This window comes from Mugil cephalus, chromosome 12 (genome assembly GCF_022458985.1).
Source record: "Mugil cephalus isolate CIBA_MC_2020 chromosome 12, CIBA_Mcephalus_1.1, whole genome shotgun sequence".
Taxonomy (NCBI): Eukaryota; Metazoa; Chordata; class Actinopteri; order Mugiliformes; family Mugilidae; genus Mugil; species Mugil cephalus.
In genome coordinates, this window is record NC_061781.1 from 25749453 (window position 1) to 25771781 (window position 22329).

The 22329-nt window shown below is 40.8% G+C and overlaps 1 protein-coding gene across 3 annotated transcripts in view; it reads right to left on the reverse strand.

The window, feature by feature from the left end:
• The window catches only part of slc4a3 (solute carrier family 4 member 3), a 60084-nt gene extending 41435 nt beyond the window's left edge, over window positions 1–18649 (reverse strand). The window contains exons 1-3 of one of the 3 annotated variants that reach the window (XM_047600831.1): window positions 14494–18649; window positions 5622–5692; window positions 5371–5513 (exon numbers count right to left, since the gene is read on the reverse strand). In XM_047600831.1, the coding sequence (XP_047456787.1) occupies window positions 5371–5424 (54 nt within the window). In that variant the 5' untranslated portion in view covers window positions 5425–5513; window positions 5622–5692; window positions 14494–18649. Of the gene's footprint in view, window positions 1–5370; window positions 5693–13917 lie in introns of all 3 variants that reach the window. The other 2 variants (XM_047600832.1, XM_047600833.1) reach the window with 2 other exon arrangements.
• Window positions 18650–22329: the final 3680 nt, after the last annotated feature.

Sequence of the window (22329 nt, forward strand, 5' to 3'; positions counted from 1 at the left end):
CAAAGTGGGCGGAGCTTTACTCCACCCACATGTGGATAATCCGATTATGGACGTGAGGAGTCGTGTCGGACGATGAGTTCACCCACCCAACTCTCCGCTACCTGTTAGCTCAGGCTAACACCTGTCACTCACAGTGGGAACACCTGTACAGGCTGTAAACATGTTTAATGATGCTGTAAAGTTGGGCTTTTTAACATGGGGGTCTATGGGGATTTGCTCTCGTTTGGAGCCTCTAGTGGCCACTCGATGAACTGCAGTTTTTTGCACATCTGCATGGACTTCATTGCTCAGACCTGGACGTTGCTGCTTGGTTCTTACAGGTGAATTCTGCTACACTCCTGCTGCAGAAGACCCACAAATGTGTGTAGTGATTTGCAAATGCACATGGAGCCTTGTGTGCCTCCTTAACTATACAGCTTCAAACCACCAGGGGGCGCAAGCACCAACGATAATGACCACGGCTACACACAGGAGAGGCTCACCCTAGAGAGAGTCTACTCTCATATCTTCAATCAAATACCCCGACAGACTCCAAACACAACGTCTCCTACATCATCTATCAGCTGCAACGGTGAAATAAGCTGCTCTGTCTCTCACTGGGATCCAGTGTGTGTTGTGTGCACACTTTAAATACAGAGTTCACAAGTAATTGAGGGTAGAAAATTGTAGGGTCCACTTATGTAGCCAAGCACCCAACGTGTTATTTCCTTCAAACCAGTGTCACAATATGCTCCACACCACGGATGACACGCTCCCCGCTGAGCATAATGACACATCACCTCCTTCCATGGCAGAGGAGCTTCTCCCCGAGACCTCAGGCTCCAAGAACACTGTGCTATGAAGAAGCAGCACTTCTGTCACTTTCCCACGTGTTGAGACAAACCAGAGCTCCTGTCATTACAGATGAGGAGACCCCATCACTCTAAACAAAAAGATCATGAAAAATCAGTGCGTTAACTCAACCTCCACAACTCACTCAACAATCTCACATGTGCAAATTCAGAGCTTCACACTGGACGGAAAAGAAACAGAAAACTCCTCTTGAAGCCTTCTTCCAGACCATAATACTCCACAGAAAACAAGAAACTGACATTTTTGTTTGTAGAGGATTTTGAGTCAAGAGTAGATATCACAAATGTGTCTCCATGGCAACCAAACTACCGTGCTAGCAGCCTCACAGAGTTACAGTAACTGAGCCAGCGGCACTTACACATCAATACATTTCTCGTCTCATGATTCCATAAATGCTTTGGTAACTACATTTTTGACTTCCCACATCAAGTTCTTTTCCAATAAAAAATGATTTGCTTGTAATTGATAAATATCCTTTTTCAAAATAAAGTTATTATCATAGACGTTACTTTGGTTTACGGCCACAACAACAACGCAAACAACAACAATCCATGTGTAACACTATAAATGTTCATCCCCTGTTAAACCGGCTGCTGCTACAGAACATGATGTAGAAGAAGAGACTTTATCCAAACAAACTGAACCTGATCAATCTTCCATGAACCCTCATAAATGAGGTCATTATTTTAGAACCAGACTTAATAGAATTTAAAAATCAAATGGCCTGACGCGGGTGTGGGTGTAAGAAACTTCATCCAGATGAATAATAGAGGTACTAATTGGCCCAAGACATTGAAGTTAAATCATGTATACTAATGAATGATTACAGTAATTACCCTAATTACGTCTGTGCTTTAGGACCCAGAGTTTTTCCTTGTCACTGTTGCACTTTGTGCTTTCTCTGTTGGTTTCAGGACCTAAGCTCTATAAAGCATCTTGAGAAATGTTGGATGGTTACTGACATTATCTTCAGCTGAAGTTTGAAATGGTTCTTCATTTATAAATTACTATTAATATGACAAAGGGTTTTAAAGGGCTGTCAGAGTCAAAGTTAATACATTAAAACCGTGTTAATGCAAATTCCTTTTGACTATATTCATCTCGAACAAAGAACATTTTTTAGACGGTTCTGGGTTGAGACTCCTCTGTAAACCGAGCTCCTGCAGTAACTCCATGTACTTTCCCTTTGTAACAGTTGTCCCTCTACAGCAGTGATATTATGACCTTTGCTCACATCATACTCAGAAAATCAGAACTGACCAAAGCAGCAGTAACACTGTGGAAAGTCAGCAGGATCTAAAGTGCTGTTGCAGTAATAACTTCACCCTCCAGAGGGCAGTGACACACTCTATGCCAAAAACTACAAGTTGAGCTTCAAAGCTTCCTTCAGGTATTCGTCCACACCCATGTTATATATATGTCATATAAGGGCAATAAAAAACACTGAGCTCTCTGTTCACTGAAAAAACTGTGATTTACCTGCCTAAACTGAACATTAATTAAAGTGTCAAACATGCAGTCTGCAGGCAAAAAACTGAACTTGCAAAGTGCAAAAATTATATAAAAGACTAATTCTTCAATAAAAAATAAAAAATAACTTGTGTTCCTAATGTTTTAGTCAGAGAAGTGGACAGAACACAACAACGGGACCCAGGACTAAACAGCAGACATGAGCCCAAATTCTACTGATATTTCTTAAGAAATTTAATTTTTATGTTTTTATAAAGGATAGTTTATTAAATGTAGACATTCTCCTACGTTGCCTGTTCTTCTTTGCACTAAAACAAATGGAAAATGGAGTTGTTGTTACTTTTAAAGGCTCTTATGCTGTTTCTGGTCCAAATCAAATGAAATGTGGCAACAGAACTAAATGAGTTTGACTCCTGAACTCATCCCATTCACTGCAGCTCAGTTTCTGATTCTCTGACAGTTCTAGCTGTAATAATATTAAGATTAATGGTAGAAATGTTCAGTGTCATCCACCATTAAGAAAACAATCAACAAACAAACGCAAAAAATAACAATAGATGAATGAACAAATTAAAAACACAACGATTAACTGAATTATTAATTGCTACTTTCAGCCCCGATTCAATTTAAAAACTGTCTTTAAACCATAACTTCATCAGAAACGTGGTTGGAGAGAAAAAGCGTTGTTTGATTTTGACATTCATGATACACAGCGTTTGAAAGGGCAGCGTTTGCCTCAGGCCCAGAGAACAGTCAAATGCTTCCTTTTCAAATACCACATGCAGCTGGATAAATAGACCATTTAGGAAACAGGAAACACCACCAATAACAACAAATATTGCTTTCAGCACTGCATAAGGAAAACTGTACCATCTACAGACCCTGCTCTGTGGCCTACGATGAACTACAATAAACTACAATAAACAAACTGTTTGGCAGCAGATTGGTGTTAAAATGTGAAATGAGTGTCAGAGACGCGGCTAAGAAGTGAATCAAAGACTTATTCTGCTTCTATCTGTCAAGCCGGCGTTTGAAGATTAGTTTTCTCACATCTTCAGTTCTTGTTCTCCAGCTTCCAGCCTCGCTGCCGTTCTGAAGTCTCCACCAAAAGGCCTCCTACTGCAGCTCTGAATGACTTTTTCACCGGCTCGCTGAGTATGACTCCATCACACAAGCTGACATAGTAACGTCTGCCACAGAGTCATTGTCCACGATTTCTCTCTCATTTCAAACATGTTATGTTACTTTCTCAGAACAAAAGCAGTGGCCTGAGTTTGCATTTAGACGACAGTCACAGCTCTTTGTGGTATTAAATCTTACCTTCATTGACCTCTTTTATTTCTAAGTTCTCACCAGCAAAAGGGCAAATCATAGTTTTTCTTTAATGCATAAATAATAGTCTTTGTTCTAAGGATCCACCAAGGCAGGAAGGAGTAACAGGATATTTTTTGCTGTGTAAGAGTCAAATGGCAAAACTGAAACTGAAGAAACTAAATGAACCAGAAAAAAAATGATTACACAAAATAACAAACTGTCATTTTTCAGATTCATGGCTCATTCTGTCTCTTCCGTCTTATGAAAATGCAAATCAGTGCCAGTTTTTTACAGATTAAGAGTCGGTCGTACAAGTAAACCTGTATTTGTACTTCATCAACGATCATGAGGCAGGTACCAAACATTTCATCTCTCTCCTGAAGAGACGATGAATTAGCATATTTTTAAACCTGTGAACACACAAAGATCCCGTCCTGTGTTACCTTATTTTCCGGAGGGGCTCTGCTAGAGCTCTTCATCGTTCCAGTTGCTGGGGAGAAGCCTCAGGTCTAATTAGGGCCGATCAAATCAAACTAAAGGCTTTTACTCAGAGTCATGCTATTCCCAGCCCTCAGCTCAACGCTGAGACTCTGAGAGATCAGCAGAACGTCTCCAAACCAAAGAGCAGCTTGAGACTTATTTGCTTTTATTTGACATAACGGTACAAAACTATATATTACACACTGTGTAAAGATGCACATGTAAACATGCAGAGGCTTCATTTATTTTTAACTGTTTTTTGTTTTTTTTTGCCAGGTGATATAAAATAGAGGTTATGTACGTGATGTCACAGGAAGCTGAAGTCTCCATGGTTACGGCCGCTGAGTGGTAAGAAGTGACAGCTGATCGAGGACATTAGCAGCATTAGTTTGAATCATAGACTTTAATAGCATCTAAATTGTAAAATTAATGTAAAAACAAAGGTGAAGAGCTGTTGTGTGATTGACTGAACCAACAGATGTGAAAAGCAGTCAGAGATATATTTCATATTTTTACAGATATCTGCCAAATAAAAGAGAAGTAAATGTTTCGCTGCATTAGAAGAAACAACTGGAATCCAGACACAGAAACCTGGTGTTGTGGTTCATTTAGTCATTTAGTGTCAGGTAATATTAATTTATGCTGTATTTATTGATGAAGTCAAACCTTAAGTAACTTCTTCAGTTCCGTTCTGGAGGAATAAGATAAGTTTGTAGATGTTGTTGTTTTGTCGTAGTTACGGCCGACAGTAACTATTACTGAGACTAATCCACTTTAACAAATCCACACTAGTTTATATTGATCATGGTTGAGTCCAATTGTCCTTAATTTGATCTGATTATCCACATTTTTCACGGTCTCTCTGTATTTACTGATGCATTTCACTGTGTTTTTGCCACTCAGGGGGCGTGGCCTCAGACTGCAGTGACATCACTGCATACCCTCTGTAAATAAAATTAAAGAACCAGAGAGATGCACAGCTTCAGTACTGGTTGTTGGTGTTTACTAAAATTTATACGGGTTTCACATTTAATCCACAGTGTTTCACCAGAGTGTTGGAGTTTCACATAAATTATTTACATCATTATTTATATGGGTTTCACTCATAATCTCAATAGTTTCATGTGTAATTCTATCAGTTTTCCGTCTGTATTTGTTTGGGTTTCACATAGGATTCAAATTAAATGCCACATTTGCATTTCTATCCTTCTCATACACACGAGGTTTTTAGAAAGAATTGAAATGAACGTTTACCTGTTGCAGGTTGATCAACACGTCTATGTCAGGGGCATGGCCTCCTGTAGCCATGGGGCCTGGCCAGCAGCCAGTCTGTAAAGAGCTCCTGCTGCAGAGAACTGAGGCCTGCAGCAAAGTCCGCAAGAGTCGCTGAAATAAAGCTGGGAGGAGAGAGAGCGGGTGAGGAATGGGCTGTGTGAGGTGGAGGGTGACAAGCGTGTGGGAGTCAGTGTGTGCGGGGGGGAGGAAGCATGGGAGGAAGGGAGGACCTGGAGGAGGACGACGATCAGCCTTTCTCTTTCACGGCGGAGGATCTGAGAAGCCTTTGGGGTGGCATCACCTGGAAGAGACAGGACAGAGGATTCATGCACATGATGCATTCTGGGAAATATACAACAAACCACAGAGTTTGAAACAGATTCAATATATTACAAGTCAACGTGAAATTAAATACTGATCCAAAAAAGAAATGCACTCAAAAGAATGTAACTAAAGTCCTGATGACGTCACATCACTTTAAAGCTGTTTTTTATGAATCAGACACCAGATAATAGAAGAGGTTCATTAACTAAATTACATTACATCACTTTACCACATCTGCACGTTAAATATGAAGTTAGAGACGTAGAAATAGAGAGACTTTCAGCCTGGCTTTGGTCACAGCACCTCAAACCTGATTAGATTAGATTCAACTGTGTTGTTATTGTGCAGAGCACAGTTAGCAGTTAGCATTTAGCTGTTAGCATTTAACCTGGAGTGTAAAGACATTTAAAGATGCAGAGCAGGACCTTTGCATATCAAGAAATGTTCAGTAGATCCATGTTCGTGTCAAATGAGCTCAGTGAATCTCTCTGTACAGTTTTTCCCAGGATACACTGAACATTACATCAATGGTAGAAACACCTTCTGTTTAACCAGATTTCTACCAGAGCACTGAAAAGAGAAGGGACTGATATCAGACAAGACTTAAAGAGTTAGTGCCGGCAGGTTCACCTGAGGCAGAAGGAGAATGAAGCTTCTGTGCTGCAGGTTTAATGTACTCATGTAACATACTGGACCTGCTGCTACACAGATTTCTGAGCTTCAGCCTCTAAACTAAGGTCATTTTCACAGGAGGACGTAGTTTAACTGGGAAGCTTTGTGTTTTTTTTGTTCTTTTCATTCATCATTTGGTTCAGTTCTGCTTTTAAACTGCAGTTTCTAAACCGCGTCAAACTTTCTGAGAAACGTCACCTGGTTGAAAAAGGACGACTGTTGATTGGACGATGTAGGAGGGAAAAGAACGTAGACAGTCAATGACAAACATGGAGCATATGAAGTTAGCACCTTTGGAGATTGTGTCTCTTTTCTTTATTTATAAAATGCACATCCACCAATAACTGATAAGTAACGTTAAATGTGCAAATAGCAGCATAAAACAGTAACAACAGAACATGACAGAGTCCGACTTTCACACTAAAGCTACATGGGTGGAAGCTTTTCTAGAGTGGATTTTAGCCATTAGCAAGCTGTGATGTAGCTTCAAAACAACTGAAACTCAGCTGCAAGACAACTCCGGTGAGTGTTCACGCTGCCTATGAACTGCACCAGAGCCGCCTCCGGTCTCCTAGCTATAGCATATTCACTGCCCAAACATGCTAGTGGTATCTACTATTTGAAACATAACAGAAAGTTGGTTCTTAAATTCATAAACACTAACTGAAAGTAAGTAATGGACCTGGTGGGATGTGTGTGATGACTCTCAGTGCTCCATGGATCAGATATGTCTTATAAATCATCTTCAGTGTAGTTCTCTGCTACAGTCATTCACTCCACTCATCAGTCTCATTTGAAACCACTATTTCACACATGCATATTAACTGGATCTCTACATTATCCTCACTGAACCAAAATAGAAGCTGCTGCTGACACTGAAACTGAAAACACTCCCACGTGGACGTGGTGCTGGTCTTTGTAGTGTCCACAGTTTGTGTTCAGCCTCCAGTTCTTCAAACCTTCCACCAGACAGAACAGGAAATACTGTTCTGTCCCAGGAATCTGTCCTGGATGTGCAGACTTCACTGGGTCTTTATGTAACTCATATTCTGGACCTGGTCCGTGCAGTAACACGTAATATGGACGATGAGTATGATTTCTGACTGAGTTAATTAGATACTATCGCTACATTAGGTGCTGCAGATGTAAAGAAGTCATGGTCCTGTTCAAATACACACATTTTCCACTGTCACATGATGAGGTTTTGCATCTGTCTCAGTTTTATTTGCTGACTCATTCGCTCCCTTTGAGACTTTTACATCTGGCTCGTAGCTCATTATGCACACGAAGCTGCACAAATGGTAGTAAGTTGTTGAGATGCAGGATGTTTGGGGCTGTCGCTTCAACTATTAAGATCAATGTTATTGTATTGTTTTGTTGTTTGTTGTTGAGATAAATTATAATTTCAGTTGCCCTTTAAAGAAGAGGACATTGCACAGTTTATGCTACATCAGAGAAATAAAGAGGGATTGTCTTTAATTTGTTAAAGAGACGACATAATTTGTAGTTTTTATGTCTAAATATAAATGGTTTTCAAATATGCATAAATTATTTAATTAAATATGCATCATTAGTTTGTGTTTTGAAGTTACATCCTACCCCAGAAATGTATTTTTTGTCTGAGAAATAATTAAAGGAATCTCTTTCATTCCTAATTTGTCTGCAAGGTCATTCTGTAAAAAAATAAAATAATAAAATGACATTATTAACCCAGTATCAGAAATCGTATCAAATCTAGATAGAGACCATTTTCAGTGCAGTGCTTCTAAACACACGACACGACTGCATCAGGACATTCTCAGACAAATGTCCCCAATTTCAGCTTTTTATGAATAAGAAAAAAAATGTGCACAATTATTACATTTATTACGGTTATTACGGTAGCCGGCCGTGTCACTACTGATGTTACAGACATAGCTGTTTACATACCAATAAATATGTCAAAATAAATGAAACTGTAATTGTCCCTGTTTCTTCATTTCACCCCAATAACATTTAGTTCTTATTTATTTATTTATTTTAATCTCCGAGCTGTAAATGTCCCCAGATTTCCACATCAGTTGTCAGCGCTAACACGGGGCCATGAAAACCTGTTTTACTACTAGTGTGAGATTATTCTACAACATTTACTCATCGTCACAGTAAAATATTCCATCCTCAGTCAATCTACTGCATTAATTTCTCTCTCAACCAGCAGAAAATGTTGTGAACACGTGATTATGCATGAAAAAATAAATAAATAAATAACTGTAGTGGACTTTGTTTGAGCAAACCAGCCCATCTCCTGCCTGAGCCTGTACAGGTTAATACCCGGCTGCAGTAATATCAGATGTCCCACCCCTTCACACAGGCTGTGTAATCAGAGAGCTGTGAATGGTTGGGTCTTTTCAGGGCGTGAAGGTTCAGTGACAGACGTAAATGAGCGACACAGTGGGTGGTGGCATCGGCTGAAATCTGAAAAATAAAACCTTCCAAGGCTGCAGGCTTTAGTTTAAACACGAGCGTCTGAGAAGTAAAGACGAAGCATATTACAGGTGATTATATAACGAATGTGAATGTCAGATTGGTGCGACTACTCTAAGCCTGTTTAGAAACATTTACACAGATTACTGGGCACAGCGGAAAACTTAACCTTAACTTCATAAATACCCTCAGTCAGGATTCTTTCTACTCGGCACGAGTCCTGTTTGAATTATGTGAAAACATCAACAATGACTAAAGTTTTCTGTGAATTTGAGGCAGAACACCGATATAAATATTTGTAGGTATAAAAGTGGATCTCACCATTTTCTAATCTGGACCAAACAAAGACTCAACCAACAATGTGCAGATGGAAATAACTTTAGCCTCAGTCCTGACTGATTGTTTCACTTGAACACGTCACAAACAATCAACACATGAATTCCTAAATGGTGACACCTCCACCTCTATGGCCTCAGGAGTAAATTAATACTTCTAGACATTTACACGATATAACTATATGACTGTAAATGTATCATGATGCATCATAATAATGGATGTTGGGAAATGAAAAGTGCTGAACCCTGGAAGTTCAGGTGATTATTGTCCCGTGACGCTTCAAGCAGGAAGTCGACGAGTTGCTGATCACATGACAATAACATCATGGACGCCTCCTAGAAGACAGGTGAAGTTTGTGAACTGTCCCTCCTGAAATACAACTAAAAAGCTACTAGTACTGCTGCAAAGCACACTCATGTGAAGAGGAATCAGAGGAACGGAGCTAATCCTCTCAACGAGTCCGTTAACTGACGGCAAATCAGCAGAAATCTGATGGTGAATTCATGTCTGAAGTTATTAGACCTTCTGAATCTTCAGTCATTGGAGGTGATGTAGAAACACGGTGGAAAGTAACTAAACTATTGAGTTGTGGCAACACAACAAACCTTGTGAAAGCTATGGTTTTAGGTTCATTAGAGTTAGGGTGTATTTACACAAAGTATCTGTATCTGATACCAGCTGATACCAGCAGATACCAGCCAGAATTTTACTCAGTATGGGATCAGAAAGGAAATCAATGGTATCGAACACTAAAGGCTTCAGAGATATAACACTTTATTTGTCCCAGCTTCATTATCCTGTCTTTTTTGTGTGTGTGTTCATGGTGTTGATGTGGTCTATGGTCGACAGTAGCTCCTGTTCAGGATTCAGTTACTTTGCAGAAAAGTCTCTGTAGCTTCTTTTGTGTGAGATGCTCCAACGCGTATTCAGGTCAATAAAATTTATTCCATTGTTGTAAAGCATCATTTTCTAATGAGTTGTTATGTGTGACATCATCGGCCACTCGACTCGACTTTCCCTGCATCGTTTCAAACAGTCGTTCGTTAGCGGAGTCGGTTTTAATTGGCTCTGAGCTTCAGCTATTTGATGAGTTGAGGGTTAAAGCACAGAAGATGTTTGTGTGGTCATCTTTCAGCTGCCTGGTGTTTGTTGCACATCATTTAATCAAGGTAACCGTAGCACATCATTGTCTCTAATGGCACTTTGCTTCAGCCCAGCACTTTACAAATGAGGCTATAGATAGACGCCAAACTGAGGTTCCTGCCCCAGTCAATAAAGATTTAGACATTAATGCTCTTTACTAAACACCACTGTAAATATGCAGCTCAGTACATTAGTTTACTGGATAGTTGTTCATGTCCTACAGATGATTTAAGATTATTACCTAATGCATCACAGGACAGGAACTCAGTGTTAGAGGAAAAATGAATAATGAATATGATTTATAACAATCATGTGGAAATATGGCAGCATATAAACAAACAGTCATAATGTATCATTCAGAATGAGATCTCAGGCTCCTGTAAAATCACGTATACCCACTTTTACTGTGCTGCATATAAAATGATGACTAGGTTTGTATTTAGTTCCTAAAAGTAAAAAAAAAAAGCATTTCTATGACATTTTAGCAAAATGAATATAAACACTTGAATTCCAAAGGCCTTGTTAAACCAATAATTTAACATGTAAATCAAGTAAATAATGATCAGATTTTTATATTATTATAATAATGAACAGATGTAATGTAGCTACTGTTTATACTTTCACCATTAAACTCTTGACTCTTCTTTAAAATAAAGAAAAAAGCTGTTTTATTTGACATATTTCTATATATCTATGAGGAACAACATGCTAACACTAATGCTAGTTAACGGTGGGTAAGTTGCCTTTGAACAGGGACGTATACGTTACATGTCTTCACTGCCTTTATGAGCGGAGACGGGTTATTTATACCTCAGCCTGCGGTCACTGCACGGTAGCAATGATCCTACTTGACCTCTACAGCCACTGGTCCCTGCAAAGCTCTGCAGAAGGAACCCAACAGCTACACCAGCTCATCACGTACGTACGTATCAAACGTACACACAAACGTAAAGAAACACAAATGGACATTCAGTTTATGAATCTAAAAAGTTGAAAGGATGGCGTCACAAAAAAAAGCAGCTTTAAATGTTCAACAGGTTATTGTTGCCAGAGGAGGTGGATTATATTGTGTGTGAATGTTTCCGTAAATAAAGGATCTAAAATAAGACAGGTTGATAAACTTGGACTAAGCACAGAGCGACTATTAGTCTTGGCTCTGGTGCAGGGACATGTTGCAGAGTTTCACAGTCCACACCGTCAGCATGGACAGGACTTCACATACAGTCCAGAGGGAGAGCGGAAGATCACGAGTTACTGCCAACCACAGTTCCACTGTTAAGTCACATGTTTCCGTCTGTAGCGCCGCTGATTCTTCTCAGTACTTAGTGTGGCCTCACACGACAGCCGACGCTACAAAAACCACCAGCGTCATCGCCGTCTTCTGGAGACACATCTATCCCAGAACCACTCCACCGACTCGGAGCCAGATCAAACCACTACAGACACAGCAGCGTTAGTTCGTCATGTAAAGATCTATATTTAGAGACAAGTGGGCAGCAAACCCAGAGAGATGAGGGCTCCATCTTTTTATTTTATGACCCTTTTTGCTGTAATTCCTCCTGTCTCTGTGTAATGATGATCTATCTATCTATCTATCTATCTATCTATCTATCTATCTATCTATCTATCTATCTATCTATCTTCCTAGTACATTTTAAAACTGCTTGGAATGACCTCTTACCAAAAAAACATTCAAAGATTTTTTGAAAAAAGTAGCAACACGTGTGATTTAACACAAATTAAAAACCCCCCTCCCTCATCTGGACCACGCTGAAAAAGATGTGCATTTCAGTTTGTAGGGTTTGAATATTGAATGATATGGAGGAGGAAATAGAAATAATAAAACACATTTTAAAAACAAATATAGGTTTTACCCAATAAATAAGTACTTTGAATTTGATCATTTTAAAACAATTTTACACAGAAATGATCTTAATTACATTTAATGTTCAGAATGCCCAAAATAATGAATGATTTTTGTTTTATTCATGTAATAACCTGATATAGAGAAGAAAAGCTTAGCTTCATCCTGTCCTATCATCCATCATATCCATCCATATATCTGTCTCATAGTACTACAAAGACTCCAATCTCAACATGATCCTACAGACTAAGAGTGAAACGATGAAAGAAAAAATCCTTGTTGTTGCTAAATGTACATTTCTCCTGCAACATCTTAGTGATTCAACATTTTCATTGGAACTGCTATTTGCATGAAATTCCTCTTTTCTTCACAATAATTCAAGCTCTTGATCCTGAAAGTCAAGAAAACAAGTCACTGTTGAACTTTTGGCCTCGCTACAAGAATGCTCCATCATTTCTATTCACTGAAAGGCTCCTGAAACGTACTGATCCCATGACTTTTCCTCACCCTTCTAACCGTTAACTTCTGTAGCTTGGAGGAAGATGTCAGCTAGCAGCGGCGCGGTGGTACGGTGGTCAGGACTGTGTCCTCACAACAAGCAGGTGAGTTTGAACTTTCTGTGCAGGTTGTGCATCATGTCCCTGAACCTGTGTTGGTACTCAGACGTCCTCACTCAGTCCACAGACACGCATGCCAACCAGATCACTCTGTGCAGCTAATCTGATTGTGTGCATGTGTATGAATGGTTGCTGTCTCTCTGTGTTAGCGCTGTTTGACAACATTGCTCAGTAACAGCAGAAATGGTTAAGGTCCAAATATCCCCAATACTTTGGTTTGTGACCGAAAACTAAAGTACTTTGTGTTTAGTTGTAGTTAGCAAATTGCTAGTTAGCGTGCTAAGAACCATGTTCTTGGGCTAGAACCAACCTGTTCCCTTGATAAACCTGCATTCAGACATCAGATTTTTTCTGGTTGGAGAACGTGTGACTCGTGTAGATTCACTGGGAGGACTGTAGTACTAGTCACGGCTAAAGCTAAGCTAGCTGCAAGTTCTTCTTTCCTACTTTAAATACAGAACATAACAGCTGGAGGACTCTGCAAAATGTGTTTAGCAAAAGTGACGTGAGTCCTGTATAATTTTATTCAAGCAACAGCACGTGAACACAAGTATTCATGGTCATCAAAGCTGCTCCGGACAAAATGAAATCAAGATCCATTGCACTGGAAACCAAATCTATGAAATATATACGGTTATAAACAAGATCAAGTGTTTGAGGCCTCAGAAAAAATGAATAAATAAACAAACCTTTTGGTCCATTGCCACTAAAAACATCAAACCTATGACCACCCTACAGTACATCCCCTCAATGACATGTGTCACATGACTAATGAGGCAGCATGGGGTCACCTCTGACTGTAGTGTGAATAAAATGTTCAGTAGCCTGGTATGTTTATTATGCTGATGTATCTGGGCTCAACTGTGTCTTTAAGCACAAACATCCAATCATATGTGTTTGTGTAACCTGGAACAGTAATAAAATCCAAAGCAGATGGGATCAAACCCATAAAACGCCACTGATGTCAGACATGGTGTTGTTTACACCGCCTTTAAAGCTCCACTCTGCTCCTCCTGCTCAGGCGTAAGTGCTACAAAAATCAATACATGCACTCAATTCTGAAATTCCTTATTTGTGAAGCATAAAGGCTGAAATGTGTCAGGTTACCTCAGCTCATCAGGATAAATCAGAGAATTCTTTAACCCTTCAGGTTTCTCTGGAAATCCTCCAGGGCGCCTCGGTTTGTTTACTCTTCCCAGCAGACTGATTGGTTAATGCTGAGTCATTATTTGACCTCAGCCACCTCCAGCCTCGCACTGAACTCACGTTTCATCTACTGAGCTTCTCGATCCTCTTCGCGCTGGATGCAAACGTATATTCCTGCAACACGGGCGATAATAAAAAACGCTGCAGCACGAGAACGACCGCGAACAAAGTGGAAGCGGAGCCACCGCCTCCGATCAGACACCTGCACACGATCAACACGGAGCTCGGAGCCTTTCGCCTCTGGTGGCGAACACGACACGGCGCCTGCACCGCTCCTCGGCATCGATCAGCGCGGCTGCGTGTCTCAACGTGAACCATTTCACACGCTTCCATTTACTTACGGAAACACATGATGCGCGTCTTTGTTGCACAGCGAGCAGCCAGGCAGCGACTCAGCGTCGTTTCCTTCATTTTCTCTGATGCCAGTGCGCAGTTGCCCACTCGCAACTCCACGCGATCGCGTTTGCGTTTACATACCTGCGGTTTCAGAGGGGAGTCCGGCTGTAGCGAGGAAAAAACAGGCCACGAGAAGCAAGAGGTGCTGCGACTGTGCGCGGCCACGGTGGAGCTGGTCCACGCTGTGACCTGGTGGAGAGACGCGCCACGCAGCCTCCTGGATGTGCCAAGGATGCTCGGCGGGACCACGTGACCGTGGAGGACAACCAACAACATCTAACATCACTGGTCTGCACTGGTTTCAGAAATAACCCACAGACAAAGAAACTGGACACTCGTGGATTATTATTATTATTATTATTATTATTATAAAGAGGAAAAAAAAAGACTTCCCATAAATCCCAGCATTATATAACTCTTGGTCTGTGGTAATTTTCCTAATTTCATTTAGTTGATCGATGCTCTGCATGGGCTGAATCATTGGCCATATTTTTCTAATGGGGCTGGAAGTTGTTCTGGGGACTTAGCTGATGGCTGATAATACTCAAACCTGATGGACGGCTGCTTATATCTATGTAAAGTCCTGCTCATTTGGTTTGAGCTTTAAGTGGAGGAGAAGCAGCATAAACCTCATGTTACTGTAGCATCAGTATTATTCAAGCCCATTGTTCCATTTCAGATGAGAAGGACTTCCAGCTTCCAGCATGGATCTAAAGTCAGGAAGGTTTCCTTTCCTCAGGACACTGTTAGCATCCTGCTGTATTTTTATCTAAAGCATTTTGTCTGGGCCACATCTCAGATGTGAAAAGCCATCGTTCTGCAACATGTTATCAGCGTCCTGCCTCGTGTTCATCAGCTCTCAGATAAGAATGACTTGCTAATTTACAGGGAGCAGAGCCTCTGTTATCTGAATGTGTCACCTCCTTGACTCGTCCCAGACTCAACTTCAGCATCATCTGCATCAGGCTAGAAATAAACATTATTTATGACAGACTGTGCCTGGTTTAAACGCAGAGAAGGGGATGGGACATGCTTCAAGAAGCAGACGTTCTCTGAAACACACAAGAGCTCAAAACCTCCCACTTATTCAAAATTCAGGGCTGCAGCAAAGTCTGCACCAAACGCTTTCAGCCGGTTGTGACACCACACGTGTTTGTGATCGTATGATGTGTGAGCACGGTTCTGTGCAGAGTTCATGTCCATGTGTAGCCGGATTTTCATGCAGTGGTTCCACTTTAACATAATGTTAAGGTCAAGTTACAACCAAAGAAAACAGCTTATCATTATTATTACTTTACTGAATTGGGCCAATACACATTAATCAATGTTGATATGTTAGTCATCATCAGTGGACCACATACATTGTTGTTCAGATTTGTTTTATTGTGTTTTCAAAGCTGAAAACTGTTATTAATTATTTACGTCTATTGTTCTAAGGCCCAAGACCCTGAAATTCACTGTGATTCACTTTGTGTTTGGTCGTTGTAATAATTTAGTTTGGACCACGATGCATGTGCCACCATCATCTTTACTTCATGCATGAGGCCTTGAGAGACCTGGTTTTAAATGTCCTGCATGTCCAGTTTGCACACGATTACATTTACAGCTGTGTATCTGGTACCTTTCAGTTCTATTCATTCAAGTTAAAGCACGATCCAGATAATCTGACACGTGACTCACGTCAGCTTGGCTGAAAAGCAAATTACGTTACCGTGTTAAAATTAAAGCTGTATTTAGTTATTTTTTGTGTGACAGTAACACAACTTCCTCAGTAACTGATGTTAAACCTTCACAAGTCTTTCTCCTCATCACGCTGACGGGTCTGAGCTCTTTCTGTTACAGCTGATATCTTTATTCAGAATGTCAGCACGGTGTTGTTGCAGATCTTGATTTTCATCTCTTGCATGAACCTGCCTGGTTTGAATGAACAAGACAGAATTTATTTTAGGGGCAAACCTTATATTTATCATTTGGAGACGAGACGGTTTTATTAAACAGCTGCGTGTAAATGCAGTGACTGTCACAGTAACGTGTAGCTTCTAATGATCCAGTTTTTAAACTTAATAATTTCATCTGAAACGTTTTTCCATAAAATAAGTATATATAGAAAAGTCAACTGAGAATCAGTGAAACAGACAAAAGGTGCCAATGTGTAATACAGTTTCACTCCACTAGAGGGAGGCCTAACTTTAAATATAAGAAGCCACCCCATATATAGTGGTTTAAGAGTGACTCAATGCATTAAAAAAAACAGCTTGAAAGCTGTAAAAAAAAAATTAAAAAAAAGGAAGGAAACTTTCCTTCTTCAGGTGAATTTCTAGCGACTGGTTGTCAAACAACGCCCTGTGAAACTTGGAGGACAGATTATGTGACCGACCTTATTGCAGTGGCGGGACACTCTGTTTAAAAATGTCTGCGAGGCAGATGCTCCACAGCTGGTTAAGATCCAGTGGAACCGTTTCCAGCGTTAAAGGCAGAGAGAAGAGAAAACTCCAGGCCTGTGTTCGTTCCCATGGCAGCAGCGATGCCACCTAATAGGTTCATTTTTTCAATTTGATTTGGTTTTACCCCCCATAGTTCTGGTCTTTCCATCAGCTTAACAAGACAAACGGCGTCTAAATGTTCTTTATCTGTTCAACAGGAAGACGTGTTCAGACATTTGTTGCTCAGCTTGTTGGTGTGGAACTGATATTAAAAGCCGAGTTCATTCACAGCAGAACAAGAATCTACTCTGAGAACGTTTGGTGAACTTAGAAGGATGTAATCACTCTGAGATGCTTCCTCGGGTGCATATTTATCCTCCAGGATATTTATTCTGGCTCCATCATGACCTGAGGCTTAGATCTTGCAGCCCAGGGGCAAAGCTGTTTGTCCAGAGATTACAGGTCTCACAAAGGGAAATGACACTTGGAAGATTTCCCCTTAAACAACTTCCTTCTCCTGACACAGTCCTGAACCACTCAACTTTATCCTGATCTCGGGTCAAGCAGACAAACAGAGCTGGAAGCTTTAACTGGTGAACGTTTAGCTTCTACGTTAGCATGTTTCTGGCCACCTGACACAAGGGAACCTGTTAGCCATACCGTCAGGCCGGAAACATGCTAACGTTCATTGGCTCCTGATAATGCTGTGGGATAACTCAAGTTCTTTAGCTATTAAATCAAAAATTAAAATGCACGCCTTCTCGAGTTCTCCTTTGAATTTAATGGAGGTTATTAATTTCACCTGTGCACAGACTTCCTGCCTGATGCAAGTCATAGCTCGCTCCTCCACACATGTCGGCCAAACACCATCTTCATGTTTTATTCCGTCGCATCTGGAGGGAAAGCTGTCATCCCTGAAAACGTGTCCACACTGTGATTAATCACCTCTGGTGGCTCATCACTGTGGTTAGCATCAGTGTTGCCAGATGGGAAATGACAAGTTGTCGTACCAGAATGTTAAAATGATCATTTTTTGAGGAAGAACATCGTACATACCCGATGTGACGTTGCCCAGGAACATCAGCTACAGTAAAACATGACCACAGACCATATAGTAGCGCTTACAATGCAGCCTTCAAATACACTATCAGCACTGTTTGTGTTTGCTAACACTCATGTACTAAAGAGTACATTATGGGATGTCTGGAATTACTGATCGTAAAGATCAATAGGCTGCTCTGGAGGTTGCAGCATTTGTATTGTTATTGGTGCTAAATAAATAAAACTGAATTTAATTTAATTGAATAGTACAGGTACAAATAAGATAATTATTGTACGTGTGTCAACGCTGGTTAGCATTCATGTTGTTTTGTCTATGAAGTCGTCCATACAGCAGCTATTATTTGAGCCATACAAGACAAACACAGGTGATTGGTTATTTGATCATAATATAGATGAAGACGAAACCACGTCTTAAATCCATGGACTGAGCTAACAATCCATTTCATTCAGGCCAGTTACTAAGCAACATTGGATAATATACTGTATATGTTTATTTTTTTATGGTTTTTCCTACTTCCACACTTCTACAGGAATGCCCTATGGAGCGGTTGGCATGGCAACTGATCATCTTCATGATGTCACATCCTGTTTCTACAGCGTCAAATAACTAAAACGAAAACACTTGAAATGTGTCAGTATGACAGGCCCAAGACCCGCCCACTAACCTGGAAGGGGTGGAACTTATGACCTGTACCACAGACAGACACCAGGGGGAGCTCTACTTGCTTCGGGAACAACTGTCTTGGTGGTTATTTTTAACCTATTTTTTTTTCCGTTCAGGTTGTTGTGTCTCTAATGGTAACTTACCATCTAACATAATAAACTAGAATGACTTTTATTGTCATAATCCGTGTACTTCTCCATTTCAGTGCAAAAAGAACCCAAGTACATCCAAAAACAAACAAACATTACAAAGATTTATAAGCTAAAGTTAAAATACTAAAAAATACTGAAAATATACAAAAACTATAAAATATATTTTTATAGCAGCAAGTGCTGAATGTGTGAAGATGTACTGCACAAGGTTGAATAGAAATGAAAGTGTTGAATGTTCCCTTTAAGAGCCCAGTACATGTGTAAATCATGATTTGCTACGGTTATCCTTCGCTGGAAAATGGTGCTCAGTGAAACCAAAAACATTCAGAAAGGAGGTTGGCAGGACTGGGTCTGCGAATGTAGAGATGATGAAAGCCATTCCTCTTGGGAGTCTGGTTCCACACAAATGAAGATTTTAAAGACGCAGTCCGACCGTTTGAATGGACTTAGATTGAGTGTGTAGCTCCAAATAACCAAAAGTAGTTGCGAGTTTTATCGGTAAAAGTAAACTGAACTGAACTGAATCAAACCGAAGCGTGGGAGAAGTAGAACAGCACCCCCACTACGAGAAGAAAAAGAATCCTGTGGTGAACCGCACAATGCAGAGATTAGAACAGTAGAAGAACCCTGACACAATGCACCACTTGGCAAACAACGTCCGTGTTGCTTCAGCTCCCACCAAGTCCCCAACGGTTTGAGAAGCTAACAACTAAATAACTGATCGGCCTGTTGACTTGTCTCCTTCAGTTATTAACAAAACTAGTTTATCATGTGAAACACATTTTATTGTAGCGATTTCCCTGGAAGTGTTAAAACAGTGCCAGTGCTGATATACTATATAATGAAACTAGGAAACAGGAAGGTGTGAATTCAGCACCACTGATAGAACAGCAGATCAGAGTTCATCACTGCAGCACATGGTTCCATCATTATTATCATCATGTAGTATTATATGTAGAATTAAATGACATTATCTTCATTTCTAGTGCATGTCCCCTTTCCAGGGACATTGGACATGTGTGAATAAATGTAGTATAATAAAACCAGCTTTTTCTGTACTGTTCCAAGTGTAAATATGGTACAATGATAGTAGCCATAGATGATTAACAATATGCAATATCCAACTATAAATGTCCATGTAGAATGAGGAGCTGCAGAAAAGCACAACCAGCTGAAAAAAAGAACCAAACTAAACTTCCATTTTAATGATATAATTTAATGTACTATTATATGGCAGCGTTATCAGTTCTATTAGCGTCGTGACTGATAAACTGAGCTGCTTTTTGTAGCTGTGACGTATTTAAAGCATCTGCTGAGGTCAGTCCAGGCTTAACAAGAAACCTTTTCTGACCTCAGTGTATTTTATGAGCGGACCCAAATTACAGGGGACGCTGGTGACAAACGCTCAATGCAACTTTAAATTGTGATTTTATTTCCCCACCACACACACACACACACACATAAGCTGTGCATCAAAGCATCTGCTGCATCTTGACGAGGTTTATTGGGATGCTAGAATAAAGGGCCGACTCCTGCATAAACACACAGCCAGACACATCCACGTAGAAGGAAAACATGGCCGGCTGCCAGAGAGGAGCTGTGTAAACAGCGTCAAACTACCCCCGTCCAGATGATGGTGCGCACCGTGTGGCACAGCCTCGTATCTGATGGGCTAAACAAGGCTAAACAAGGTGTTGAGTTACCAGCCTGTCTGGCAGCCAGAAAAACTGGGGAAATTGTGGAGTCTCATAACAACATTTAGGTCCATTGTCATGTCGCTCTTATACAGCCCTAGTGCTGATGAAAAAAAAGTGGAAAAAACTAAAACTGGTGGCAGATTAGATCAGTTTGAGGGTGGGCCGCTGGAAAAAGTGGACAGACATGATGCTGATCATCGGTCAAATCCAGGAAGTGCAGCGTTGGACGGTGGCCAGCTGCTCCTAAAATGGAGCTTATACGACATCCTCCACATGCAGCACACATCCCACACTAACCCCGCAACAGTCCAGCAGCTGGGGAGGCGCCATGTTTTAACCCCGGACATCCCAGCACACACTCTCAGGAATGTGACTCAGCACTTGAACATACTTAGCAGGAGGTAAACTGATTCAACCTTTACCAGATGAGACGTGTTGGGCCCAGGCATCAGCGTGTAAATCAGTTCAGCCTCTCCGGTGTAATGGGACGAACAGACTCCAGCACGGAGGGTTAAAACAGTAGCAACATTTACGCAAGTTTCACACCAACAGGAAAACTGTCTTCTGATGAAACAACGGAGAGGTTTGGTGCCAAGCAAAGCAAGTGACTGAGAACAAAATAAACACGATGCACCGCACAGCCAGGAGAGGCTGCAGTGAAATAACACAATCCTGCTCCTTATTTCGACGAGAGAACCGCAGAACAGCACGTTACAAAGTGGGAGTCTCGTCCGCTACCTAGAGCCATGAAATGAACCCAGGAAACATGACACGTCCTGGGAACAAATCCCATGCTGCCTGAAAAAAAAGGAAAAAAGAAGCAGATGCTCTCAGATTACTGTCTAATTGGATTAAGCAAGCAGCATCTGAAAGGACAGTGTGCATTCAGATTTGATGAGGCAGGCATATCTAGAAGTCTAAAGGAGCAAACTGGATTTTTCCAGCGTCAGAGCCAACTGGCCTTGTAAACCCCAAATGATTCCCGAGTTTGAATTTACTGTGTAGGTTACGGCACAAGAGCCGATGTGCACCAGTCAAGACGCACTAGTCTGAAGCATTTAACTCTGAAAGGCAGCTACTAAACAAAGAAACAGTCTGAGCATCTGCCTTTGTCTTAACTGGCGTCTCAGAAATCCTGGAACCGACTGCGAATTCTTCAAATCACTTACATCCCACAAACTGCTGAGGTGTTGAACAGGCAGAGATTTGGTGTTTTCGACTCTTTGTGTTTTGCTAACAAACGCTGTAAATTATCACTTAAAATCCAGTTTCTTCTCGTTTTCATTTCAAGATTAATATAATGCAATATGTGACAATGCTGCAAAGTTAATGGCAGGCAAATGTCTGCAAATATGGTTCTGCAAAATGAACACACCACTGATTCCTTGGGCACTTACATCACAAAGCGAAAAGTTATATAAAGCGATCAGCCACAACATTAAAACCTCTGACAGGAGGAGTAAATGACATCGATAATCTGCAGCAGGAGAACAACTCAACAAAGAACATGAAGAACAGAAGGAGGTGTTGACCTGGCCTCCAGATGATCCACAGAGGACCCACAGGCCCCCACGGACAACATCACAAGGGAGACCTACACAACATCAGGAAGGTGAACTTCCAAATCTCCTTTATCTGCATGAAAGATAAACGCTTCTCTCTTTTTCAGTTCGTTTACAAGTCACTACAAGATGAGGAAAGTGTGCTCCGCGGATTATTGGCTCAGAAACGACACACATCATCAGTGCCTCGCAGTTACAAGAGAAAAAAAAGATGACAAAAGAGACACACACACTTCCCTGCAGGCAGGGTCGAACACTCCCTGCTCCCTGTACTGACTGACTGCAGCCCAACATGGATGAATAAATAACTTGTTGAAGGCCTGTCATTACTCACCTATCAGCTATTTGTAATCTTAC